Source organism: Pongo abelii, chromosome 4, assembly GCF_028885655.2.
Source record: "Pongo abelii isolate AG06213 chromosome 4, NHGRI_mPonAbe1-v2.0_pri, whole genome shotgun sequence".
In the NCBI taxonomy this organism is placed as follows: Eukaryota; Metazoa; Chordata; class Mammalia; order Primates; family Hominidae; genus Pongo; species Pongo abelii.
Window position 1 is genome coordinate 146,284,475 of NC_071989.2, and position 27,118 is coordinate 146,311,592.

General features: G+C 39.9%; 2 protein-coding genes across 16 annotated transcripts in view; one reads left to right on the forward strand and one right to left on the reverse strand.

Moving 5' to 3' along the window:
- The window catches only part of KLHL3 (kelch like family member 3), a 279,066-nt gene extending 277,590 nt beyond the window's left edge, over nucleotides 1–1,476 (reverse strand). For 2 of the 4 annotated variants that reach the window (XM_054555185.2, XM_054555184.2), the window contains exon 1: nucleotides 1,284–1,475. The gene's annotated coding sequence lies outside the window, so the exon portion shown is untranslated. Of the gene's footprint in view, nucleotides 1–301; nucleotides 431–1,283 lie in introns of all 4 variants that reach the window. The other 2 variants (XM_054555183.2, XM_054555190.2) reach the window with 2 other exon arrangements.
- Nucleotides 1,477–1,543: 67 nt separating this feature from the next.
- PKD2L2 (polycystin 2 like 2, transient receptor potential cation channel) overlaps nucleotides 1,544–27,118 on the forward strand; it is a 53,711-nt gene continuing 28,136 nt past the window's right edge. For 6 of the 12 annotated variants that reach the window (XM_054556578.2, XM_054556579.2, XM_054556576.2 and 3 more), the window contains exons 1-7: nucleotides 1,592–2,738; nucleotides 4,659–4,792; nucleotides 6,530–6,786; nucleotides 11,644–11,865; nucleotides 18,341–18,569; nucleotides 19,877–20,047; nucleotides 20,915–21,096. In XM_054556578.2, the coding sequence (XP_054412553.1) occupies nucleotides 2,504–2,738; nucleotides 4,659–4,792; nucleotides 6,530–6,786; nucleotides 11,644–11,865; nucleotides 18,341–18,569; nucleotides 19,877–20,047; nucleotides 20,915–21,096 (1,430 nt within the window). In that variant the 5' untranslated portion in view covers nucleotides 1,592–2,503. Of the gene's footprint in view, nucleotides 2,739–4,658; nucleotides 4,793–6,529; nucleotides 6,787–11,643; nucleotides 11,866–18,340; nucleotides 18,570–19,876; nucleotides 20,048–20,914; nucleotides 21,097–27,118 lie in introns of all 12 variants that reach the window. The other 6 variants (XM_063724290.1, XM_063724291.1, XM_063724292.1 and 3 more) reach the window with 4 other exon arrangements.

The following is a 27,118-nucleotide window of genomic DNA, read 5'->3' on the forward strand; positions in this document are numbered from 1 at the left end:
CTCTTCACAAAAGTCTAGATCTGTAAAATAAAACTCCACTCAGCAAAACCTATGAATAACAAGTTCCAAAAGAGCAATGTTATATCCTAGAACAGTGTGAAGCTCACTTACAGCTCAGCTAATTCCTCTAGAAACTAAGCTAGACTTTCCATGGTTTGCACTTCAAAGGCAATCACAATAACTTAAATCATGACTGAATCTACTGAATTTGTGATTTTGTTTTAACCAAATAGGTTTCTAATTCTTCAGGATTTTTCAGTCTGTTATGCTCAAAGGAATAAGAACAGTCTCTAGAGGTTACCTGCTTAATTCTCATAGTTAATGTAAACTTGACAGCCCTGTAGTCCCAGCTGCTGGGAGAGGTTGAGCTGGGGATCCCTTAAGATCAGGAGTTTGAGGCCAGACTGGGAAATATAGCGAGACTCCATCTCTAAAAAAAAAAATTATGTAAATTTGAATACCTATATATGGGTGTTTTTCCTCTTATTTCAATTTCAGATAATCTGTTACTTTAGAAAGCATAATTTTGTGAACAGCTGAGAGTCCCAGTACAGGAAAGCCCAAATCCTTTTGTTAAAACTATTCTAAAGCTTTTTTTCCTCTTGGGCCTCTAGTTCACTGGCTGTCAGCCTTTTGCGAAGCCTCTCCTGTTCCTCTCATCAATGGTAGTTTTTGACCCTTACTACTGTGTGGCCCAGTTTTGCTTTTTATCTACACATAAAACAGCATTTATCGACAGCAGTCTACATCTCTTTCAGGGAAATAACAAAAGTGGCTTTATCTTTTACTTTCAAAACTGTTTAGTGGTTTTCTTTGCAGGTTTCCCTGGGGCCTTTGGACAGGATTCCATTTTATTTTCCTTTTTATCAACACGAGAATCCATCCTGGTCTTACATCCCGGAGGGCTTTTGGCTGCCTTAATTTACAGCCAAATTAGTTTGGCCTTTTCTATAGCTGGTTTACCAACCTTCTCATCTTTGCAAAGCTTCTGGGTCAGATGTGGGTCTGGGCCCCAGGACTCCTGTGTTGGCCTGCCCTTTCACATAATCACTGCAGAGTTTTTCATCTATTTTTACATCGGGGGGCAGGGGAGTGGAAGCTACTTCCAGCAACAGCTCTCGGTTAATAACCAGTTTCTGCAAGTAGCAGCAGCAGCAGCGTGGGGTCACGGTTAGGAATTTGGGCTTGGGCATCCAACAGACTTGGCCCCAACTTCCAGTGAATTATTTCATTTCTCAGCTTCTCGGTTTCTTCAGGCCTAAAATGAGGACAAAAATACCTACCTTTCACGGAGGTGGATGTGGAGACTAACAAGGCGATAAATGTTAAAGGTATTCGAGAAAGAGAAGCCCGTGATAATGAATGACTACGATTTTTAAGCCCACAGCCAGGTTATTCCCATAAGTTGGCCCTCCGCACCAGACCCCCGCAGCCCGCAGCCCGCCTCGGGCGAAAGGCCTCCCGGGCTTCTGCGGCGCAGCCGCGCTGACGATTCGTCGAGCAGCTCGCAGCCCTGAAGGAGCTGGGGGCTCGCGCAGGCGTCAGAGCCGGGCAGCGCGCGCCGCGAGACCAGCGCGCAAGCGCCGCGGCACCAGGCGAAGGAACGGGCGGCCTAGTGCAGGTCCGCCATGGCTGAGGCATCACGGTGGCACCGAGGCGGTGAGGGGTCCTCTTAAGGAGTGGGAGGGACAGGGGCGATTTGGCAATTCCAGACACCCTGAAAGGAACTCTGCGGCCCCAAATTCATTTCAGAGATGTGACTGCCGACACCTTTAGCCCTCACAGCCTCCCCTGGAGAAGCGGAGAGGGACAGATGGTCCCATTGCACAGACGGGAAAACTGAAGCCCTGAGCGAGGTGGTGCTCGCCTCTGGCTGGAGGCTCGAGCTGGGCGTTGTCACCTGCTGTCGAGTGACCGTCGCTAGGCCGGTCTCTAAAGTCCTTGGTTGATCTGGGGAGTTGTGACCTTGACAGAATTCAAGCCGGGGTGTTTTTCCCCCCTCCAGCTGAAACCAGCCTTCCCAAGAAGCTGTATTGAGAGTGGTGGAGAAAACGGTTAGGACAGATGAGAGATTTTTGCTTGTTTCGTATTTTGCTTTTTCATCTTAAGACTGGCAAGAAGACATCATGATATAAAATCTGTTAGTGGCCGGGCGCAGTGGCTCACGCCTGTAATCCCAACACTTTGGGAGGCCGAGGCGGGCAGATCACGAGGTCAAGAGATCGAGACCATCCTGGCCAACATGGTGAAACTCCATCTCTACTAAAAATACGAAAATTAGCCGGGCGTGGTGGCGCGCGCCTGTAGCCCCAGCTACTCGGGAGGCTGAGGCAGGAGAATCGCTTGAACCCGGGAGGCGGAGGTTGCAGTGAGCCGAGATCGCGTCACTGAACTCCAGCCTGGCGACAGAGCTAGACTCCGTCTCAAAAAAAAAAAAAAAATCTGTTATTAATAGTATATAGTAAAAAAATTATCCCTGCCTCGTAAAACTAAGAATTGAAAAATGGCCAGAAGCTATTGGAGCTTTCGTCCCCGCAGTGTAAGGACTAAAAGTGGCTGTGGTTTTTCCATTGTTGTCACTTATAAACATAAATTACATAATAATGTAAAGAAAAATTTTGTCTTATATCCCACAGGGGCTTCGAAACATAAGTTGCATTACAGAAAGGAAGTAGAAATTACAACCACACTTCAGGAATTGTTACTCTACTTTATTTTTTTAATAAACCTATGTATATGTAAGTACACAGACATAAAGATGCTGTTTGTTTGAACTAAGAAGTTAAAATGTGGAGATGAAAAATAAAACATACAAACTTCAAAACCATAGGCTGTCAGGCTACTAAAACTCAAAATACAGTGACACCGTTTAAACATAATTTTAAATTCATTTAGATTCATTTCATTTAGAAATTGACTATTTTCAGTTCTTAAGGGGCAAAATTTTACATCGCAAATGTAAGAAGCTTCCATAGTCAATATTGATTGAATTAGAATTATTCCTTTCATTTGGCAGTTCTGTCTTGAACATAATTCATCCCTTGGGTTGGCAACTGCAATTTGATTTTGTTTAGAGTCATATAGACACATCAGCTGAGTTTCATAAATCAAAGTACAAATGAGGCCAAAGTTCATCTTGGTGTCTGCCATTAGCTTGGTTCTTTTCACTGACCTATTGCAGTTAAAAAAGTATGTTTGTGCTAGGTCAATGCAAATAATTAAGGAGGACTGGGAAAACATCTCAACCTGCATTCTTCCTACCTGTGGGTCAACAGCATTGGCTTAATATGCAAAGAGGAGTATTAAAGAGCATTTGTCTTGATTGCAACATACAGTAGATGAAAGCTCACTAGCAGCATTTATCTCATGATGGTATGTGCTACACACTGGCAATTGTATAGCAATTAAGTAATTAATTGGTGTTGTAGGGGTGAGTTTGAGTCTGCTCTTGATTGAAAAGACAACTATAAAATTAGCCAGGTGTGGTGGCACACCCCTGTAGTCCTAGCTACTGGGAAGGCTGAGGTGGAGGATTGCTTGAGCACAGGAGGTCAAGGCTGCAGTGAACTGTGATTGCAAGACTGCACTTCAGCCTGGGTGACAGGCTGAGACCCTGCCCCAAGGAAAAAAAAAAAAAGATAACTGTAGGCAACTTTATAAATTAAGATATCTTAGACTGCTTTATAAAAGCTTGGTTATGAAAACTACATGCTTACTATAGAACATTTGGAAAATGTAAAAATGTAAGTAAAAAGATCATTTATAATCCCATTATTCAGAGATTTTTAAAGAACACTTTTTTTAATATAATACAGCAACCTGAATCTCGATTTATAATGTGATTTTTTTTTTCTTTTTTTTTTCTTTTTTCTTTTTTTTTTTTTTGAGACGGTCTCGCTCTGTCACCCAGGCTGGAGTACAGTGGCTCACTGCAACCTCCACAGTGAGGTTCGTTCAAGCGATTCTCCTGCCTCAGCCTCCAGAGTAGCTGGGATTACAGGCCTGCGCCACCACGCCCGGCTAATTTTGTATTTTTTTAGTAGAGACAGGGGTTTCACCATGTTGGTCAGGCTGGTCTTGAACTCCTGATCTCAGGTAATCCACCCACCTCAGCCTCCCAAAGTGCTGGGATTACAGGTGCGACACCACGCCCCGCCACTAGTTGATATTTTTATAAACTCATCATGTGCCAAAACACAGTTTAAAATGTTCTATGTGCATCATCTCACTTCTCACAACAAAACTAGGAGGTAAAAGATACTATCCCTGTGATGGGACTCACACCCTTATCTGTCTAAATTCAAAGTCCATGTAACCTTAACCACTCACCATACTATATTGCCTTACTCTCATGTGGAGAAAAATTCAACTTGCAGAATAGTGTGTATAATGTGTCCTCATTTTTGTAAAGATAAAATTATTTTCTTTATAAATGTGTATGCATAAAGAAATATCTGAAGAATATTTGCCAAACTAATTCTAGAAACCACATCCTACTTTTTATATTTCTAGTTTAGATTTTTTTTAATTATTACTTTTATAATTAGATAAAATAATAAAGTTTAATTTTCAAAATTGAGAACAAAATACAACATTTTTAATCCTGATAAGCTGAGTTTTTAAATGTAAATTATTAAACAAAAAATTCTTCTCCTTAGTGACTTTTGGGATGGTAAACCCACATATGTATTACTTAAACAAGGTTATGTCATCTCTATTTTTGGACACTTCTGTGCCTGGTGAAGAAAGAACCAACTTTAAGTCTATTCGCAGCATAACTGATTTTTGGAAGGTAAAGTATCTTGTGACTGTGGATGAAGTAGATTTAGGTAGTCCATGAACCGTTGGCATACATAGTGGGCACTCAATGAATATCTTTTGAAGGAATGAATAAAAATAAATGTCATTTCTTCAAACTATTAGAAACAACCAACCAGTAAGTGTTTTTGAGAGCCTGTGTTCTCAGTTTGATACTATTCTTGTAGTTTTTAAAAAATTTTTTGGCCAGGCACGGTGGCTCACGCCTGTAATCCCAGCACTTTGGGAGGCCAAGGCGGGTGGATCACCTGAGGTCAGGAGTTCAAGACCAGCCTGGCCAACATGGTGAAACCTCATCTCTACTAAAAAATACAAACATTAGCTGGGCATGGAGACAGCCACCTGTAATCCCGGGAGGTGGAGGTCGCAGTGAGCCAAGATCATGCCATTGCACTCCAGCCTGGGCAACAGAGCAAGGCTCCATCTCAAAAAAAAAAAAAAAATTGATATTTTTAGACTTTCTCATTTCATTTGTTAAACAGAAGACTCGCATCTACTATGTGAGGGTTAGGATCTAGTCTATAATTGTGTATAGTGAAATTTACTCCTAAAAATTTCTTTAATTGCCCAGAAAGTGTAATATAGGTGGTTTTGGCATAAAACCTTTACTGTTTATATGTGTTACAGTAAGATACAGTATATAATAAAATGTACATATAAGAATATAATTTCATGGTGTTTTTACTTACGTAAGGGAATCATTCCTTCAGCAGTGGAATAGACTTGCTTTTTCCATTATATTTAACATAGCAACATGCTCACATTATGAGGAAAGAACAGTTAAGGGGACAGCACTTTCAGCGATCCCAGGTCACAAAACCTAGCATATGCACATTGGGGCATATAAGGACAAGGCAGAGAAGGCTTCCAGTGGTGATGACAATTTAGTTGCATTTTGAAGCATGAATCAGGGATGGGTATTTTAGGAAGAAGGAACAATATGTTCTATAAGTAATTCTACATGTGGAGCTATGTTTGGTATTGTGAGCATATGGAAGATGAGGTGGAAAAGGCCAAATTATGAATTGGACAGAGGTCATATCATGAATGCTGTGCAGGAATTTGAAACTTATCATGGAGACAGGGTCATTTCCTGAAAGAGGGCAAGTGTGAGATGAGGGCTAAATGATCCTAGACGGTTGGTTTAGGCTAGGTGAAATAGGAAACAATAATAAAAGAAGTGGAGGTCACCTTGCCACTTTGTTATTGTGTTTTCTGAAGCATGTATGTGGCCAATGGCAGAGAAGACAAAGGGAGGAAGTAAATGAACCCTGGGCTTGGGTTCATCTTAGAATGATCAGCAAGGGCCAGAGCCAGGAGTAGCAGACACCATGGCCAGAGTCGGGGAGGAGGGTTGGGAGGAGGAGTACAGACAACTTTGGAGTGAAATCATGATGTGTGGCTATGACCAGCTCTGATACTCATGTATTGGAAGAAAATTTTCAATTTACTCATATAAGGAGAGAAGAAGGACTATGGGATTCCATAAGTTAATGCTTGTGAAGTGCTTAGAGCAGTGCCTAGTACACAGTATGTGCTTAATGAGTGTTAACCATCCAGAGTAGCTTCATTAGTATTACCATTACCATCAATGGTAGCTTGGTTAATAGTTTGCTTTTCATACTCAAAATATCTTACGCGTAATGTTATGAATGTAGATTCTATTGACATGAAAATATTTTTCCCATGACATTTGTTTTTCTATATGAAGTTTATGGAAGGACCCCTTTTGGAAGGTCTGTACTGGGATTCATGGTACAATAATCAGCAGCTGTATAATTTAAAGAACAGCAGTCGCATCTACTATGAAAATATACTTCTAGGAGTCCCCAGAGTTCGTCAACTAAAAGTCCGCAACAACACATGCAAAGTCTATTCATCTTTTCAGTCTTTGATGAGTGAATGTTATGGCAAATATACTTCTGCAAATGAAGACGTCTCTAATTTTGGCCTTCAAATTAATACTGAGTAAGTAGCATAAAATTATACTGTAACTTTTTCTAGCATTTACTGTTGTATCTTTTAGATATGTGTCTTCCAAGTAACACCAGCTGGGTCCTGGAAGGGTAAGGAAACTGTTTCAACAGTAGTAAAAAAGGAAGATTTGGAGATAACAGTGTTTAGAAAAGGAAGGGTGAACCTATTATTTTTTGTTTACTTTAGGATGCAAAGTGTTTTCTTTTTTCTGACTTTGGCATATGAAGTGCTTAGTCATATTGGACACAGGGCAAAGCATCCATTTTTGCTTCTAAAATGGTCAATTAATCTGCTTTTCTGGCTATGGCTAGATGCCCACAACACATCCCCAAGACGATCTGGGATCCTTCGTGGGTGTCTTAGGTGTGGTCTGTCCCTTTCCTCCTCTCTCATTCTGGCTTCCTTCAGTGATTTTTTTCTGTTGCTGCCCCTACTAAAATGGGGCAGTTATGCTCTACAGGGACTGCATCTGATGATGCTTGCCAAAGATGCTATGGCCATTGTGTTTCAAAGTGACTGAGGCTAGTGCTGGTGTAGACTCATGTGTACACTTTATATTGAAAATGTGAGGCCGGACATGGTGGCTCACACCTGTAATCCCAGCACTTTGGGAAGCCGAGGAAGGAGGATTGCTTGAGGGCAGGAGTTCGAGACTAGTCTGGGCAACATACTGAGACCTAGTCTCTACAGAAAATTTAAAAATTAGCCAGGTGTGGTAGGGCTTGCTTACCTGTAGTCCAAGATACTTGGGAGGCTGATCCAGGAGGATCACTTGAGCCCAGGAGGTTGAAGCTGCAGCAAGCTATGATCACACCACTGCACTCCAGCCTGGGCGACAGAGGGAGACCTTGTCCCTAAAAAAAAAAAAAAAAAAGGAAGGAAATGTGAAAACGCAGTGCCACTGGCACTGCCTCTCCTTGACACAGAAACTGCTGGTATCAGTGCAATGCACACTTTGTGCTTTTAGAGCCTTATGAAAATCACTGGCTCACGCCTGTAATCCCAGCACTTTGAGAGGCTGAGGCAGGTGGATTATTTGAGTTCAGGAGTTCGAGACCAGACTGGCCAACATGGGGAAACCCCATCTCTACTAAAAATACAAAAATTAGGCAGGTGTGGTAGCAGGCACCTGTAGTCCCAGCTACTCAGGAGACTAAGGCACAAGAATCACTTGAACCCAGAAGGCAAAGGTTGTGGTGAACTGAGATCATGCCACTGTGCTCTGGCCTGCACGATAGTGTGAGACACAGTCTCAAAAAAAAAGGCCAGGTGCAGTGGCTCACACCTGTAATCCCAGCACTTCGGGCGGATCACCTGAGGTCAGGAGTTCAAGACCAGCCTGGCCAACATGGTGAAACCCCATCTCTACTAAAAATACAAAAATTAGCCGGGCATGGTGGCACATGCCTGTAATCTTAGCTACTTGGGAGGCTGAGACAGGAAAATCGCTTGAACCCAGGAGGCAGAGGTTGCATTGAGCCAAGATTGCACCACTACACTCCAGCCTAGGCAACAAAGAGCAAAACTCCGTCTCAAAAAAAAAAAAAAAATTATAGGGAGAAGAGAATAAACATTTTTTGTAATTTGATATTTATTAAAGTGATACAAATATCTACAAAGGCCTACCCTTTCCTACTCATAATTTCCACTCTCCAGAAGCAGCTACTTTTAACTCTTTTATAGTTGTTTCTTCTGGTATATACTTTGTCTTTCTAAATTACATCCTCATACTGCTACCTTATACTTGATTTTACAGTTGTGTTTTGGTTTTGGTTTTTTTTTTTCGTTAGGGGCAGGATCTCACTCTCTTGCTCAGACTGGAGTGCAGTGGTGTAATCATAGTTCACTGCAGCTTCAAACTCCTGAGTCAGGCAATCCTCCTGCCTCAGTCTGCTGAGTAGCAGCTAGGACTACAGGAATACACCACCACACCTGACTAGTTTTTTTATTTTTTGTAGAAACGGGGTCTTTCTATGTTACCCAGGCTGGTCTCAAATTCCTGGTCTCAAGTAATCCTGCCTTGCTTTCCTGCAGAGCTGGGATTACAGGTGTGAGCCACTGCGCCTGGCCTCTATTGTTTTTCTGTCTTGGAAGGTGATCTGTCATATAGCTCTCTTATGCCACCCCCTCTACACACACTCTTCCTGTTCCTCTTAGCATCTCAATATAATTATATCATAATTATTGTCAATCATTAGTCAATGTTTATATTATAAATATGAATAATGATTACATTTCCTTTCTTCAACAACCTCTCTTTAACTCCCAGGATTAATCATTGCTGAGTTTTTTTTTTAACTTGTTTCTTCTTTGTATGAGTTTTGATTTTTGTATGATTCTTATAAATCGAATACATTCATAAGTATGATGATACATTTTATTATTATTATTATTATTATTATTATTATTGAGACAGGGTCTTGCTCTGTTGCCCAAGCTGGAGTTCAGTGAAGATCATAGCTCACTGCAGCCTTGACCTCCGGGGCTCAAGCAATCCTCCTGCCTCAGCCTCCCAAGTAGCTGGGACTACAGGCACATGCCACCACACCCAGATAATTTTTGTATTTTCTGCAGAAATGGGATATCACCATGTTGCACAGGCTGGTCTCGAACTCCTGGGCTCAAGTAATTCACCCGCCTTGGCCTCCCAAAGTGCTGGAATTACAGGTGTGCACTACCACACCCAGCCCATTCTCTTAACTATTACAGTACTATTCACTTTCTTTCAACCCCAAATTACAAGATATAGCAATTATTTACACCTTTTAAATTGGAATCCTAAGACTAATCTTTTAAGTATTTTAGTATTCCAAATTCTCATAACAAGTACAAATACTTTATTAAATACCAAAATTAACACTATCAATTAGGTTTATTTTATAATCTCTATACTTTACTGGAATTGTGAATTAATATCTGTTAATCCTCAACAATGAAAAAAGAATCAGTTTGTGCTTGTCTAAAATGTAAAATTCACTAATTAAAAACAAAAAATTGGAAGCTAGGCGAGATCTGGTGTAACAGATGTTCCTGTTTCCACTTAATAGTCATGTGTGGAAAACACTCAAAAATACAACTATGGAAGTTTCATTAAAACTTAGGTACTTTTTCCTAGCGGTGTCTCTTTCCCTCCCTGCTGAAACATCGTCTTACTAGTAGAACAGGTTTAAGCAGTGCATCTTTGAATAACCTTTCAAATCTGTTTTTGGGGAACTGAATAGAGAGAATGAAATGAGGAATCAAAGCTTTCTTTTTTTGGATATCCTGTAATTAAAAAATAAAAAGAAGAAACAAAAAAAAATTTTTTTTTTTTTTGAGACAGAGTCTCACTCTGTCACCCAGGCTGGAGTGCAGTGGCGCAGTCTTGGCTCACTGCAGCTCCCGCCTCCTGGGTTCAAGAGATTCTCGTGCCTCAGCCTCCCAAATAGCTGGGATAACAGGCATGCGCCACCACGCCCAGCTAATTTTTGTATTTTTAGTAGAGACAGGGTTTCACCATGTTGGCCAGGCTGGTCTCAAACTCCTGGCCTCAAGTGATCTGCCCACCTCAGTCTCCCAAAGTGCTGGGATTACAGGCATGAGCCATTACACCGGGTCCAAAATTTAGTTATACACAGTTTACTTTGATTTTATGTACTTTCATTAAAATATCTACGTAACAACATGGACATTGTAACAAAGTTTTTATTGAGCATTTATAAACAATACATTACATTTACAAGACAGATTATGAAGCACCTTTTTTACCCATTTCTGAGCCAACACTCTTGATAGTTTTGTCCTACTCAAAAACTAAACATCTCATAACAGAAACAACCTGTTAAAGAAAAAAAACAGTCGTCATTTTCTAGATTCTAAGCTCCCTGAGACAACAGACGGATTTTTTTGTTTTTTAGAGATGGGATCTCACTATGTGACCTACGTGACAGTGCAGGGACTATTCACAGGCACCATCATCGACACTGCAGCCTCAAACTCCTGGCCTCAAGCAGTCCTTTCATCTCAGCCTCCTGGGTAGCTGGGACTACAGGCATATGCCACCACACCTAACAGATGGAATTTTTTTTTTTTCTGAGACAGGGTCTCACTTGGTCACCCAGGCTGGAGTGCTGGAGTACAGTAGTGCAATCATAGCTCGGTGCGGCCTTGAACTCTGGGGCTCAAGCAGTTCTGCTTCAGACTCCTGAGTAACGAGGACTACAGGCACGTGCTGCCATGCCCAGCTAATTTTTGAAAAGTTATGGATTTTTGAAAAATTATCTCATAGCACCTAGTCCAGTGGTGTTGCCCACCATACGCGTTAAAAAGTAAAAACTACATTAAATCTGAATTAAATCATAATCCTTTAATCCTTAATGCATTGTCTTGCTTTAAAATTACTATAATACTTATGAATTTACTACTACTTTTTTAAAAACTACTACTTTTGTTTTGGTTTTTTGTTTGTTTTCGGTTTTGTTTTTGTTTTGAGACAAGGTCTGGCTCTTTTGCCTGGGCTGGAGTGCAGTGGCATGATCACAGCTCACTGCAGCTCAACCTCCCGGGCCCAAACAATCCTCCTACCTCAGTCTCCTGAGTAGGTGGGACTACAGGCACATGCCACCATGCCTGGCTAGTTTTTGTATTTTTTGTAGAGATGGGGTTTCACCACATTGCCCAGGCTGGTCTCGAACTCCTGGGCTCAAGGGATCCGCCTACCTTGGCCTCCCAAAGTGTTGGGATTACAGGCATGAGCCAGTGCATCCGGCCAAAAAACTACTACTTTTGAACTAAAGATCAATTTAAATTCTTAGAATACTTCTCAATTGGGCTTTCTCATTTCACCATTATTCTTTTTATGTGTAACAGATGGAGATATTCTACTTCTAATTCCAACTCCCCTTGGCACTGGGGATTTCTTGGTGTTTACCGAAATGGAGGATACATTTTCACTTTATCAAAATCGAAATCTGAAACCAAAAACAAGTTCATTGACCTTCGACTGAACAGCTGGATCACAAGAGGGACTAGAGTTATTTTTATTGATTTTTCCTTATATAATGCTAATGTAAATCTATTTTGTATTATCAGGTGAGTGACTCAAAACTTTTTTTCATAGACAGTGGTCAATGGCCTACAAAACTTCTTTATTCGTACAGTTGACCCTTGAACCACATGAGTTTGAACTGCACAGGTCCACTTAGATATGGATTTTTTCAGTAAATATATTGGAAAATTTTTTGGACGTTTGTGACAATTTGAAAAAATTCCCAGACAAACCATGTAGCCTAGAACTACTGAAAAAAAATTAAGAAAAAGTTAGGCATGTCATGAATGCATAAAATACCTGTAGATACTCATCTATTTTATTGTTTACTATCACAAAGTATACACAAATCTATTATAAGAAGTTAAAATTTGCCAAAACTTATGCACGTAAACATATGGCACCATTTGTAGTCAAGAAAAATATGAACAAAAGATGTAGTAGTATATCATAACTGCATAAAATTAGAGTACGCACTGTACTAGTGTAAGAATTTTGTAGCCGTCTCCTGTTGCTATTGCAGTGAACTCTAGTGTTATGAGTATCCATTTAAAGTGTCGTGTGATGCTCACCATCTTCACATAAGCAGTTTGTCTCTCCAGTAAATTGTGTATCTCAGTAAAAAAGTGATCTCTCATAGTTCTCGTGTGTTTTTTATCGTATTTAGTGCAATACCATGAACCTTTAATAACACCATGGGAGCCATACAAAGTGCCACTAGTGATACTGGGGGTGCTCCCACAAAGTAGAGAAATCCATGACATTACAAGAGAAAATTGAATTACTTGATATGTATCATAAATTGATGTCTGCAGCTGCAGTTGCCCACAATTTCAAGATAAATGAATCCAGAGACTAAGGACCATTGCCCTGGAAGCAGGGGGAAGGAAAGGAAATTCATGAAGCCATCACTGCAGCTATGCCAGCAGGTGTGAAAACCTTGCCCTTTTTGCAAAATACCTTTTTATCTCATTGAAAATGCAGCTTCTGTGTGAAATTCATGAAGCCATTGCTGCAGCTATGCCAGCAGGTGTGAAAATCTTGCACTTTTTGCAAAATACCTTTTTATCTCATTGAAAATGCAGCTTCTGTGGGAATGCAGGATTGCTATAAGAAAGGCATACCTTTAGATTCTAATATGATTTTAAAAAAGCAAAGTCAGACAGGCACGGTGGCTCACCCCTGTAATCCCAGCACTTTAGGAGGCCGAAGTGGGAGAATCACCTGAGGTCAGGAGTTTGAGATCAGCCTGACCAACATGGAGAAACCCCATCTCTACTAAAAATACAAAACTAGCCAGGCATGGTGGCACAGCCTATAATCCCAGCTACTCAGGAGGCTGAGCTGGGAGAATCGCTTGAACCTGGGAGGCGGAGGTTGTGGTGAGCCGAGATAGCGCCATTGCACTTCAGCCTGGGCAACAAGAGCAAAACTCCGTCTCAAAAAAAAAAAAAAAAGAAAGAAAGAAAGAAAAGTCATCATGTGGCGACTGGTAAAAGGAAAGTGAAGGTCTAAAGTTGGAGAATTTAATGCCAGCAAAGGTTAGTTTGATACTTTTAGAAAGAGGTTTCACTTTCAAAAATGTCAAGATAGCAGAAGTAGCTTTTGCCAACCAAGTGGCAGCAGACAATATAGCAGACGTCATTATGAAAATCATTGAGGAGAAAGAATATCTGCCTGAACAGGCTTTTAATGCAGACAATAGTGCCCTATTCTGGGAAAAAAATGCCACAAAGAACATTTATTAATAAGGAAGAGAAACAAGCACAAGGATTTAAGGCAGGAAGAAATAGGCTTACTCTACTGTTTTGTGCAAATGAAGTCAGGTTTATTATCAGGACTACCCTTATCTATAAAATTGCTAACCCCCCTAACCTTGAAGGGAAAAGATAAACACCAGCTTCCAGTCTTTTGGTTGTACAACAAGAAGGCCTGGACAATGAGAACTCTTTTTCTAGAATGGTTCCATTGATGCTTCTTCCAGTGGTTTACTTATCCCCAAACACAACGTCTCTAATTCAGCCTCTAGATCAGGGGATCATGAGGACTTTTAAGGCGCATAACACACAGTATTCTTTAGAAAGGATTGTCGACACTATGGAAGAGAACCCCAACAGAGAGAACATCATGAAAGTGTGGAAGGATTGCATTATTGAAGATGCCATCATTGTTATTAAAAACCATGAAGCCATCAAACCTGAAACAACAAATACCCGCTGGAGAAAACTGTTCAGATGTGCATGACTTCACAGGATTTATGACAGAGTCAATCAAAAAAATCATGAAAGAGATGTAGATATGGAAAAAAAAAAAGTGGGAGGGTGAAGGGTTTCAGGATACTGATCTTGGACAAATCAAGAGCTAATGGACACCACACCAGAGGAATTAAGCTTCCAAATCAGTGCCAAATAATGAGAAGGAAAACATAGAAACAGAACAGAAAACAAATGGACACTAGACATCTGGAGAAGGGTTCCGATTATTCAAGACTGCTTTTGACTTCTTTTATGACAGGGACCCTTCAATGATATAGACACGGAAACTAAAGCAAAGGGTTGAAGGAATGGTACTGTGTAAAACGTTTTTAGAAAAATGAAAAAAAAAGTGAGAGAAAAATTACTATGTAAAATCTGTAAAGTTTCACTGAATGCACTCGCCTCTCCTGCCTCCCTTTCTACCTCCTCCACCTCTTCCGCTCTGCCACCCCTGAGACAGCAAGACCCTCCCTTTCTCTTCCCCTCCTCCTCAGCCTACTCAGTATGAAGGCGACTAGGATAAAGACCATTATAAAGACCCACTTAGTGAATAGTAAATATATTTTCTCTTCCTTATGATTTTTTTTTTTAGTCTGAGTCTCACTCTGTCGCCCAGGCTGGAGTGCAGTGAGCTTGGCCTGGCATAAATCAATTAGCATGGTCCATGTTAGGGAGGTGACCTAAGGTAACCCAATTAGACTAACGGGAATAATTTTTTTTTCTCTTTGGTTGGTGCTATCTCTTTACTGACATCAATGACATATAATCACAGTTGCTGCTTGTACACAAACATCTTGGGGAAGCGTAAGATAACTAAGCTAACACAAAGGAGGGCAAAACTGAAGCCATCTCAAAGAAATGGAGCTAGATCTGTGAACTTACCGCAAATGGTGTCTGCTATATCTCTGAAACTGCTGCTATGTGACAGAAATAAATTTCTTTATTGTTTAAACCAATTAAAGTTGGGGTTTTTGGTTACAACCAAAAGCCTCCTAAATGATTCAGAGGTAAAGAGCTGAGGCCCAAGTTGGGCTTGTATCTAGCTTTTCCTAAGTAACAAACCACCTCCAAGTGTAGTAGCTTACAATAAATATTTCTCATGTGTTTACAGAGTTCAGTTGATCCAGCTGGGCTTGACTGATCTCTGTTAGGCTTGCCAATATAGCTGCCATTTGGCAGGACCCACACATGCATCTTTGAGTTGGTTCTGCTCTACATGTATCTCATCCTTCTTCTGGGTCCAAGTTAGCCCAGGAATGTCTTTCTCATGGCAGTTGTAGAGGTCCCAAAGAGCAAGTTCTAATGTACAAACTCATTTCAAGTTTCTGCTTGCATCATATTTGTTAACATCCCATTGGCCAAAGAAATTCATGTGATTGAGTCCAGCATCAAGGGCTGGGGCAGTACACCCTCTCCTGGGTGACAGGCCAGGCAAAAAGATGTGAAGAACTATAGCTATTTTTGCAATATACCACAGGCTCTAACATTTCTGGGATGCTGGCTGCTATTACACGTTGAAATTTAAATTGTTCATTCTTGAAACAAAAATTAGTAACTTAATAAAGAAGCCATTCCAAAAGGAAACCAACAGATTTTAATGATCTGATTAGAGGAGGAAATTACCGAGACTAAATGATAGCTCTTTGTAGCTGCAGAAAGACAAGAAATGAGACTACATATTCTTAAACATATAAAACTAACATATTGTATGTAATCTACATGTTCCTAAATAAATTTTGAAATAATAAAACAATGTGATGTTACTTTTTCATATTGACAGTAGAACTACATTTTTTGTTTTTTTTTTATTTTAATTTAATTTTATTTTTGAGATGGAGTCTAGCTTGTTGCCCAGGCTGGAGTACAGTGGCATGATCTCAGCTCACTGCAACCGCTGCTTCCTGGGTTCAAGTGATTCTACTGCCTCAACCTCCTGAGTAGCTGGAATTACAGGCATGTACCACCACACCCAGCTAATTTTTGTATTTTTAGTAGAGACAGGGTTTAGCCATGTTGGCCAGGCTGATTTTGAACTCCTGACCTCAGGCGATCCACCTGCCTTGGCCTCCCAAAGTGCTGGGATTACAGACGTGAGCCACCCCGCCCAGGCTATGTTGTATTTATTTTAAACCTTATGATTTTAATCTCAGCACAAGCATGAACAAATTAAAAACCCTATTAAGGGTTTATACCTCCTTCATTGGTGGGTTCAGATATGAGGGCTTCGGATGTTTTTTAAATTCAATATATAGTTGATCTTCAAACAACATGGGAGTCAGAATCAAGCACTAGCAAAGGATTTGCTCTAGAATCAAACACTTAGCAAAGGATTACCATGATTGGATCTGCCTGGGGATTTAATCAGCTTCCCCTAAGTGATCTGGGGATGGGCAAAAGACTGAATTCAATTAAGATTCTGTTAGAAAAAATGGAATAATGACTGCTAGAGAGGCAAACAACAGAGTTTACTATACACCATGTAATACTATGCCATAAAAAGAATGAGATCATATCCTTTGCAGGGACATGGATGGAGCTGGAGGCCATCATCCTTAGCAAACTAACACAGGAACAGAAAACCAAATATTGCATGTTCTCATAAGTGGGAACTAAATAATGAGAACACATGGACAGAAAAGGGGGAACAACAGACACTGGGGCCTACTTGATGGAAGAGGGTGGGAAGGAAGAGGTTCAGAAAAAAAACTGTCAGGAAGTACACTTAGTACCCAGATGAAAAAATAATCTGTACACCAAACCCTCAAGTCACAAGTTTACCTATATAACAAACCTACACATGCACCCCTGAACCTAAAATAAAAGTTAAAAAAAATTTACTTTAAATCAGTGAGCCACTTTTCTCTCATAAGTCTTACATTTTCTCCTGAATGGAATATGGAATTGGAGTTGAGGGGATTTTGCTCCCCGTGAAACAGGGAGATTGAAACACACCATGGCCTTTAAAATATGTAAAAATGAATAAAACAAATGAACTGCCTTAAGCAGCCAATGGATATTATACCTTTTATTTTAAAGTTCTCTCAGAAAATCAGACCTTTTTACCAACTTCATTCACCCTTCCCAACAGTCCTGATCAGGATAAAGTGAAGAGTACAAATTATTTTTATGTCCTAAACAAGAATGGAAGCATTGAGGTAACTGGCTTTAAGTCACATGAAGAAGCCCTTGTTATATCAGATTAAGTCCAGATTTCCTCTCTGAAAGTTTTACGCTTATTCTGTTACCTTTTAAAATGTTATTTTTTAGAAACTTCAGCAGACTTTGAAACTGTTAACTGGCGTATCTAATCAGTAGTTGTGTAGATGCATATTACTTATACCTTATCCGTTTATTTTCATTTTTGTACAATTATCAGGCAAACTAAACAGAATATTAATTTTTCCTTTTTGATTAGTCTACACTTCAGATCATAATATTGAGTTTCCTTCACTTCACTCACTGCCTAGTATGTGTAAGATGTAAGTTTTATTTGTTAACTGAGGTTTTGTTTTTGTTGTTTTGGGAGCACTTTATAAGAGTACCAACAACATTTGCTAATATCTTTAGTATGAATAATTAAATTGTAATATTGTGATAGAAATGCTGGTTCCTTAAATTACCACCAATTCTTAATTATCAGAAGTTGTGGAGAACACCAGAGATACAGTGAACCTCAAAATCTTTTTATATGTAGTGTTGAATTTAATTTTTATACTTCTGTTTGCCTATAGATCTTTGTATCCAGCATCCAACAGAAAACATTTGCTTTAGTAGAATATGTGACCTTGACATTTAGAAGCAAGAAGCATTTCTGATCATCTAAAGAGGGAGAATGTATGTCCTCCCTCTGAAGTATTCAAAAATTATGTATATTGGGGAAGAGTTTTAACTAATAACAGTAACTAACGGTATAGCATTTTCTTGAACATATCATTCTCCTATGGACATAAATTATATTCCCAGTTATGAGCAAGCAAGCTGAAGACAAAATAGAATGAATGTCTGAAAAAAAATCACAACTTGCTTTCTCATTTACATTGGTCCTTGACCACTGTGAATATTCAGGTATAGAAAAAGTGGAGCCACTCTGAAATAGGGAAATCTAGATCTTTAAATTGAACCCATTTCCCCAAGGAAAAATACTTTATTAAAAAAAACTGATTACCATTAAAGCATACATAATCATTGATTGAAAATTTCACATTAAGTACTGAAATATAAATGCTTGAAATGAACAGCTGCTTTCACAAACCTGATTTTACAGATTGGTGGCAGAATTCCCTGCAACTGGAGGAATACTTACTTCATGGCAGTTTTACTCTGTGAAGCTCCTCAGATATGTTAGCTACTACGATTATTTTATTGCTTCCTGTGAAATCACATTCTGTATTTTTCTTTTTGTCTTCACAACACAAGAAGTCAAAAAAATAAAAGAATTTAAGTCTGCCTATTTCAAAAGTATTTGGAACTGGCTAGAACTGCTCCTTTTGCTGGTGAGTATATATTCATGTGTATGGTTGAAGGGGATCACATCTGAACCTACCAATGAAGGAGGTATAAAAAGACAGAATCTTCTATTCATCCAGGACTTATTTTGAAAGCTACAAGTATCAAACATAAAATGAACTGGGAATAGTACTACTAATGGTGTGCCTCCAAAAGGGAGAGATCTATTTTTTTCTGATTTGGTCCTTGGGAGGGTCAGCGTAAACCTACAGGGAAAGGTGATTCCAGAAATATTACGCTTTAATGTGCACAGTAGGTCTCCCTACCCCCACTCAAAAAATGTATTACTTACAGGGCCTTGAGTTTCACCAGTTATGGGTCTTTGGGGGCAAGGTTGTTTAAAATAATCTATGTGCCTAAATCTGTTTTCCTCCTCACAATAAATTTTGAAAAAATAGATAAAAGACAAGGCTAAGCGGAATACTGACAGGGGTGAGCAGCCAGAGGGGACCTTATGGGTACAGAGGGCACCAGGTTTGGGGAAATAGTCCCTGAAAGAAACACCAAAGACCATCAGTTCTAGTCAATGAAATGTACTGAAATAAACAGAGATTTAGGCAGGCCGAGACAAATGTTAAGAGCTTGGTCTTAGGAACAAAGAACCAAAGTTTCTGGCTTATACAATCTGATCTTTCACCCTTATTGGCCCTTAATTATAGCCAATCAAGTATTTAAGCCTTGTTTCCCAAAAACAGATTGAAGGTTTCTGAGAATCAGAAAGCATGCCACCTACCTCTCTGGTAACTCCACTAATATCTTACAAAGGACATAACATTAAATGTTTATCTGAGCATTTCAGGCAAGAAAAGTCAAAGGAAAATTTTCATGTCAGTTATAAAGCTCTGATAGCTAAAACAACCTGGTTCTGAAATACTCTTTTAAAGAGGTATTAAAAGGTTCCAGAAGGTTTTATTTTTTGTAATTGTAAATTGTTTCTTGTAGTGTTACACGGTAGAAAATGTTTAGCTTTTAAGTATTATGTAGAGCAAAAATCCTTATGGCCTCAGAGTTACATAATCATTTTATACATTTGTGCTTTATGACTCAAAGAAACAAAGATTTAGATAGGTTAGGATGGCCAAGCAATTAATATTTTTCAACTTTACAATAATTAGTGCTACCTTAAACTTGTATAAGTTGAGGGTAATTTCCATTTATGTAAAAGCATATGTCCTATCTTTCCTTCCCTCTTTGTTAAACTTTTGATGAACTTTTTTTGTGTTTCCTCATAGGCTGTAAGATATTTAGAGGTAGAGATATTCTCTAATTTAACCCTTCTTGTTTTCCCATTTAGTTGTGTTTTGTGGCTGTTTCCTTCAACACATACTGTAATGTACAAATTTTTCTCTTACTTGGACAGCTGTTGAAAAGTACTGAAAAATATTCAGATTTCTATTTTCTTGCATACTGGCACATTTATTACAATAACATAATTGCTATTACCATCTTTTTTGCATGGATAAAGGTATTTATATTTTATTATATTACATAATACAAACAGTATAATAGCATAATGAAAAATTAAACTAGAAAGTCATGGGGAAAAAACATTTTTTCAACTATTAAGTAATTTTAAAAGTAGTTTGGGCCAGCACAGTGGCTCACACGTGTACTCCTAGCACTTTGGAAGGCCAAGGCAGGTAGATTCTTGGCCCCAGGAGTTCGTGACCAGCCTGGGAAATCCTCTCTCTACAAAAAATACCAAAAAAATATTAACTGGGTGTGGTGGTGCAAGCCTGTAGTCCCAGCTACTCTGGAGGCTGAGGTGGGAGGATCCCTTGAGCCCATGAAGTGGAGGTTACAGTGAGCTGTAATCCCCCACTGCACTCCAGCCTGGATGACAGAAAAAAAAGAAGTTGGCCAGGCACGGTGGCTCACGCCTGTAATCCCAGCACTTTGGGAGGCTGAGGTGGGCGGATCACCTGAGCTCAGGAGATTGAGACCAGCCTGGCCAACATGGTGAAATCCTGCCTCTACTAAAAATACAAAAAATATTAGCCGGGCATGGTGGCACGTGCCTGTAATCCCAACTACTAGGGAGGCTGAGGCAGGAGAATCGCTTGAACCTAGGGGGCGGAGGTTGCAGTGAGCCGAGATCGCGCCACAGCACTCCAGTCTGGGTGACAGAGTGAGACTCCATCTCAAAAAAAAACAAAAAACAAAAAAACAGAAGTTTGGCCTTGTAATGATTATTGCTGGGAAATCCTCAAACACCCATGATTATCATTAAATATCTCCCTTAATTCGAAGCAGAATTCTTCTGAAATTAATTTATTCTAAGTAATTTCATCTTTGATATTCTCCTATTTCAATTAACTTTCTTCTTTTTCAGATATTCAAATTCATAAGCTTTAACAAGACAATGTCTCAGCTGTCATCAACCTTGTCCCGTTGTATTAAAGACATAGTAGGATTTGCCATCATGTTTTTTATAATATTCTTTGCTTATGCCCAGTTAGGATTTCTTGTTTTTGGATCACAAGTTGATGACTTTTCCACTTTTCAGAATTCCATGTAAGCTCTTAGTATAAATGTAATTGTATCTTCTATATTTTCTTACAAAAAAAAAATGGAAAGGTCTAACCGTCTATGATAAGTAGTAATATAAGCTTTTATATATTTAAACTTAGTTTGATATTTTCTTTTTGGAAACAGGGTCTCGTAGCTCACTGCAGCCTCAAACTTCTGGACTCAAGCTATCCTCAGCCTCCCAAGTAGCTAGGACTACAGGTGTGCACCACCACGCCTGGTTGATTACATTTTTATTATTTTTTGTAGAGAAGGGGTCTCACCACGTTGGCCAGGGTGGTTTTAAACTTCTGGGTTCAAGTGAACCTCCTGCCTCGGCCTCCCAAAATGCTGGGATTACAGGCATGAGCCACCAGCCTGACTGACATTTTCACTGATGGCTAAATATCTGTCACATTCAAATTAGGGTTTGGCATTGAAGGAGCCAAATGGGTGATGGTGTCTATTTTTAAGGTGTTACTAGGTCAAGTTAGAAAAATAATTTTTCATTTTTCATTGGAAGTGATAATTTTACCTAAGATAATGGAAATTGTCCCCCATGTCTCTGTGGTATTTATTCTCTGGGCAAAAGAAAACTTTTTTTTTTTTTTTTTGAGACAGGGTTTCCACTCTGTCACCCAGGCTGGAGTACAATGGCGTTATCACAGCTCATTGCATCCTAAAACTCCTGGGCTCAAGCAGTCCTCCCACCTCAGCCTCCCGAGTAGCTGGGTGTGCCACCACACCCAGCCAAAAGAAATCTTAAGTGTTTTCTTTAGAGGGCTCCATCTTAATATTTTTATTGATATTGACCTGATCGTCCTTTGCTAATCTGCCAAACATGTATTTTTAAAATAGCTTTAGGCTGGGCACCATGGCACCTATAATCCCAGCATTAGGGAGGCCAAGATGGGAGAATCACTGAGGCCAGGAGTTCAAGACCAACCTGGGCAACATAGCAAGACTCCGTTTCTACAAAAAAAAACAAAAAACAACTAGCTGGTTGTGGTGGCATATGTTTGTATTCCTAACTACTCAAGACACTGAGGCAGGAGGATCACTTGAGCCTGGGAGTTTGAGGTTACAGTGAGCTATGATCACGCCACTGCACTCCAGCATGGGCAACAGAGTGAAACCCCATCTCTAAAACAATAATAATAATAATAATAATAATAATAATAAAACTTGGTAATAATTGGCATTGAATACAGATGTAATAATTTACAGAGCCTAGGAAATTTGTCTTACCATGGGTAGTGAAGAGGAAAGGAAAGTATAAAGCACAGAACAGGTAGAGAACTTTGAAATGGGTTAATGAGAGGACGTGTTTTTGGTAATGATGTGTTAGGTTATTCAGATCAATCTCCTCTTGAGGACAATTTTAAAAGCTGGATGGGTTGGGTGCAGTGGTTCACGCCTGTAATGCCAGCACTTTGGGAGGCCGAGGCGGGTGGATCACCTGAGGTCAGGAGTTCAAGATCAGCCTGGCCAACATGGCGAAACCCCGTCTCTACTAAAAAAAAAAATACAAAAAGATTAGCTGGGTATGGTGGTGTATGCCTGTAATCCCAGCTACTCAGGAGGCTGAGGCAGGAGAATCCTTTAACCTGAGAGGCGGAGGTTGCAATGAGCCAAGATCACGCCACTGCACTCCAGCCTGGGCGACAGAATGAGACCCTGTCTCAAAAAAAAAAAAAAAAAAAGCTGGATGACATAGAGAACAATGAAGAATTAATAAGAGAGTGAGTAATAACTGGGCCAAAGTCAGAAGGCCACAACCCAGAGAAGTAAGCCCAGCACCCAAAGCTATTTGCCCTGAAGGCATTTTTAAGCTCTTTTTTCAATATTTTTATGGTGATAAAATATATATAACATAAAATTTACCATTTAAACCACTTCTAAGTGTACAGTTCAGTGATATTAAGTACATTCATATTGTGCAACCATCACCACCATCTATCTCCAAATCTTTTCATCTTGGAAAACAAAAACTCTATACCAATTAAACAATAACTCCCTATTTTCCCCTTCCCTGGCCCCTGTCAGCCACCATTTTACTTTTTGTCTATGATTTTGATTACTCTAGGTACCACCTGTAAGTGAAATCATATATTATTTGTCTTTTTGTGACTGGATTACTTCACTTAGCACAAATGCCCTTAAGTTTCATCCATGTTGTAGCATGTAGTCAGAATTTCCTTCCTTAAAAAGGCTGAATAATATTCCATTATATGTATAGTCCACATTTTGCCTATTCATTCATCTGCCAATACACACTTGGGTTGGTTCCACATTTTAGCTATTGTGAATAACAGTGCTGTGAACATGGATGTATAAATATCTCGTCAAGACCCTCCTTTCAGTTCCTTTGGTTATATACCCAGAAGTAGAATTGCTGGATCATATGATCTATTTCCCCCTCCAGACTTATTAAGGCATAATTAAAATTATATATATTTATGCTATATGGTGTGATGTTTTGATACATGTATACATTGTGAAATGATTAAATCAGGCTGTTTAACATATCCATCACCTCTCATATTTATCATTTTTTGTGGTAAGAACATTTAAGATCTACTTCCTTAGCAATTTTCAAGTATACATTATTAACTATAGTCACCATGCTATACAGTAGATCTCCAGAACTTATTCTAACTGAAATTTTACACCCATTGACATACAACTCTCAATTCCCCTTGAACTCCACCTCTCCAACCCTTGGCAATTACCGTTCTACCCTCTGCTTCTATGACTCCAACTTTTTCAGACTCCACATGTAAGTGAGATCATGCAATATTTGTCCTTCTGTGCCTTGCTTATTTCACTTAATATGATGGTCCTCCAATTTCATCCTTGTTGCAAATGACAGTGTTTCCTCCTTTTCAAAGATTGAATAGTGTTCCATTGTTTATATATGCCACATTTTCTTTATCCATTTAACCATTAATAGACATGTAGATTGATTCCATATCTCAGCTATTGTAAACAATGCTGCAGTGACATGGAAGGACAGATATTTCTTTCACATACTGATTTTATTTCATGTAGATACATATACCAAGAAGTGGATTGCTGGATCATATGTTAGTCCTGTTTTTAATTTTCTGAGGAATATCAATACTGTTTGGCATAGTGGCTATACCATTTTACATGCCCACCAACAATGTATGAAGTTTTCTTTTTGTCTCCATCCTTGATAACACTTGTTATCTTTTTGATAAGAGCCATTCTAACAGGTATGAGGTGATATCTCATTTTGTTTTGGTTTGGTTTTTTTTGAGATGGAGTCTTGCTCTGTTGCCCAGGCTGGAGTGCAGTGGCATGACCTCGGCTCACTGTAACCTCCTCTTCCTGGGTTCAAGTGATTCTCCCACCTCAGCCTCCCGAGTAGCTGGCATTACAGGCATGCACCACCATTTCTGGCTAATTTTTGTATTTTTAGTAGAGATGGGGTTTCACCATGTTAGCCAGGCTGGTCTCAAACTCCTGACCTCAAGTGATCCACCTGCCTCTGTCTCTCAAAGTGCTGGGATTACAGGTGTGAGCCACCGTGCCTGGCCTAATTTGCATTTTCCTGATGATGAGTGATGTTGACCATTTTTTCATATATCTATTGGCCATTTGTGTGTCTTCTTTTGAGAAATGTCTATTCGGGTCCTTTGTCCATTTTTAAATTGGATTATTTGTTTTCTTTCTTTTTTTTTTTTGAGATGGAGTTTTGCTCTTGTTGCCCAGGCTGGAGCGCAATGGTGCGATCTCAGCTCACCGCAACCTCCGCCTCCCAGGTTCAAGTGATTCTCCTGGCTCAGCCTCCCAAGTAGCTGGGATTACAGGCATGCACCACCACGCCCGGCTAGTTTTGTATTTTTAGTGGAGATGGGGTTTCTCCATGTTGGTCAGGCTGGTCTCAAACTCCTGGCCTTCATTTTTGTGTTTTTTTAGTGGAGATGGAGTTTCACCACGTTGGCCAGGCTGGTCTGGAACTCCTGACCTCAGGTGAGCCACCTGCCTCAACCTCCCAAAGTGCTGGGATTAAAGGCGTGAGCCACCGCACCCAGCCTTCTTTTTTCTTCTTTTTTTTTTTTGAGACAGTCTCACTCTGTTGCCCAAGGTGGAGTGCAGTGGCACAATCTCAGCTCACTGCAGCCTCAACCTCCCAGGTTCAAGCAATCCTCCCACTTCAGCCTCCTGAGTAGCTAGACTACAGGCACATGCACCACCACGCCTAATTTTTATATTTTTTTGTAGAGACAGGGTTTTACCATGTTGCTCAGGCTGGTCTCAAACTCTTGGGTTCAAGTGATCTGCCCACCTTGGCCTCCCAAAGTGCTGGGAATACAGGCATGTGCCACCATGTTCAGCTGGATTATTTGTTTTCTTGCTATTGAGTTTTTTTACTTCTTAATATATTTTGGATATTAAGCCCTTACCAGATGTATGGTTTATAAAAATCTTCTCCCATTTCATGTTGTCTCTTCACTGTGTTGTTTGCTGGGCAGAAGAAGCTTTTTAGTTTGATGTGATCCTATTTGTCTATTTTTGCTTTTGTTACCTGTGCTTTTGGGGTCATGTCTTAAAAAATATTGCCCAGACCAATGTCAAAAAGTTTTTTTCACCTATATTTTCTTCTAGTAGTTTTAAAGTTTCAAATGTTATGGTTAAGACTTTTAATCCATTTTGAGTTGATTTTTGTACATGGTGTGAGATTGCAGTCGAATTTCATTCTTCTGCATGTGGATATCAAGTTTTTCCAATACTATCTATTGAAGAGACTCTCCTTTCCCTATTGTGTATTCTTGGTACCTTTGTTGAAGATCAGTTGACCATAAGTGCATGGATTTACTTCTGGACTCTCTATTCTGTTCCACTGGTCTATGTGTCTGTTCCTATGCCAGCGGCATGCTGTTTAGATTACAATAGCTTTCTAATATACTTTGAAATTAGGTAGTGTGATGCCTCCCACTTTATTCTTTATGTTCAAGATTGCTTTGGCTATTCAGGGTATTCCGTGGTTCCATATAAATTTTAGATTTTTTTTTTTTTTAGAGAGGGAGTCTTGCTCTGTCATTCAGGCTGGAGTACAGTGGCATGATCATAGCACACTATGGCTTTGAACTCCTTGGCTCAAGGGATTCTCCCTCCTCAGCCTCCTGAGTAGCTGGGACTACAGGTGCATGCCACCATGCCCAGCTGATTTTTAAAAATTTTTTGAAGAGACAGGATCTCATTTTGTTGCCCAGGCTGGTCTTGAACTCCTAGCCTCAAGCAATCTCCAATCTTGGACTCTCAAAGTACTGGGATACAGCTGTGTGCCCAGCCATGGCTAATTTTTTTTTTTTTGGGGGGGGGAGGGACGGAGTCTCGCTCTATCGCCCAGGCTCTGAAATGCAATGGTGCCATCTCAGCTCACTGCAACCTCCACCTCCCAGGTTCAAGCAATTCTCCTGCCTCAGCCTCCCGAGTAGCTGGGACTACAGGCACATGCCACCACACCCGGCTAATTTTTGTATTTTTAGTAGAGATGGGGTTTCGGCCATGGCTAATTTTTCAAATGTATTTTTTATTTTTATTTTTAGAAACTAGGTCTCACTATGGTGTTCAGGCTGGTTTTGAACTCCTGGTCTCAAGCAATCCTCTCGCCTCAGCCTCTCAAGTAGCTGGGATTAAAGGCATGAGGCACTGTGCCCAGCTTTTCTTTCTTTTTTCTTTTCCTTTTTTTTTTTTTTTTTTCCGATGAGGTCTTGCTCTGTCACTCAGGCTGGAGTGTGATCCCGACTCACTGCAGCCTCCACCTCCCAGGTTCAAGCAATCCTACCACCTCATTTTCCCAAGTAGCAGAGATTACAGGCATGCATCACCATACTTGGCTTTTTTTTTTTTAATTTTTTTTATTTTTGATAGAGACAAGGTTTCGCCATGTTGCCAGGCTGGTCACGAACTCCTGGGCTCAAGAAACTCATCCATCTTGGCCTCCCAAAGTGCTGGGATTACAGGCATGAGCCACCAACCCAGCCTGGAATTGCTT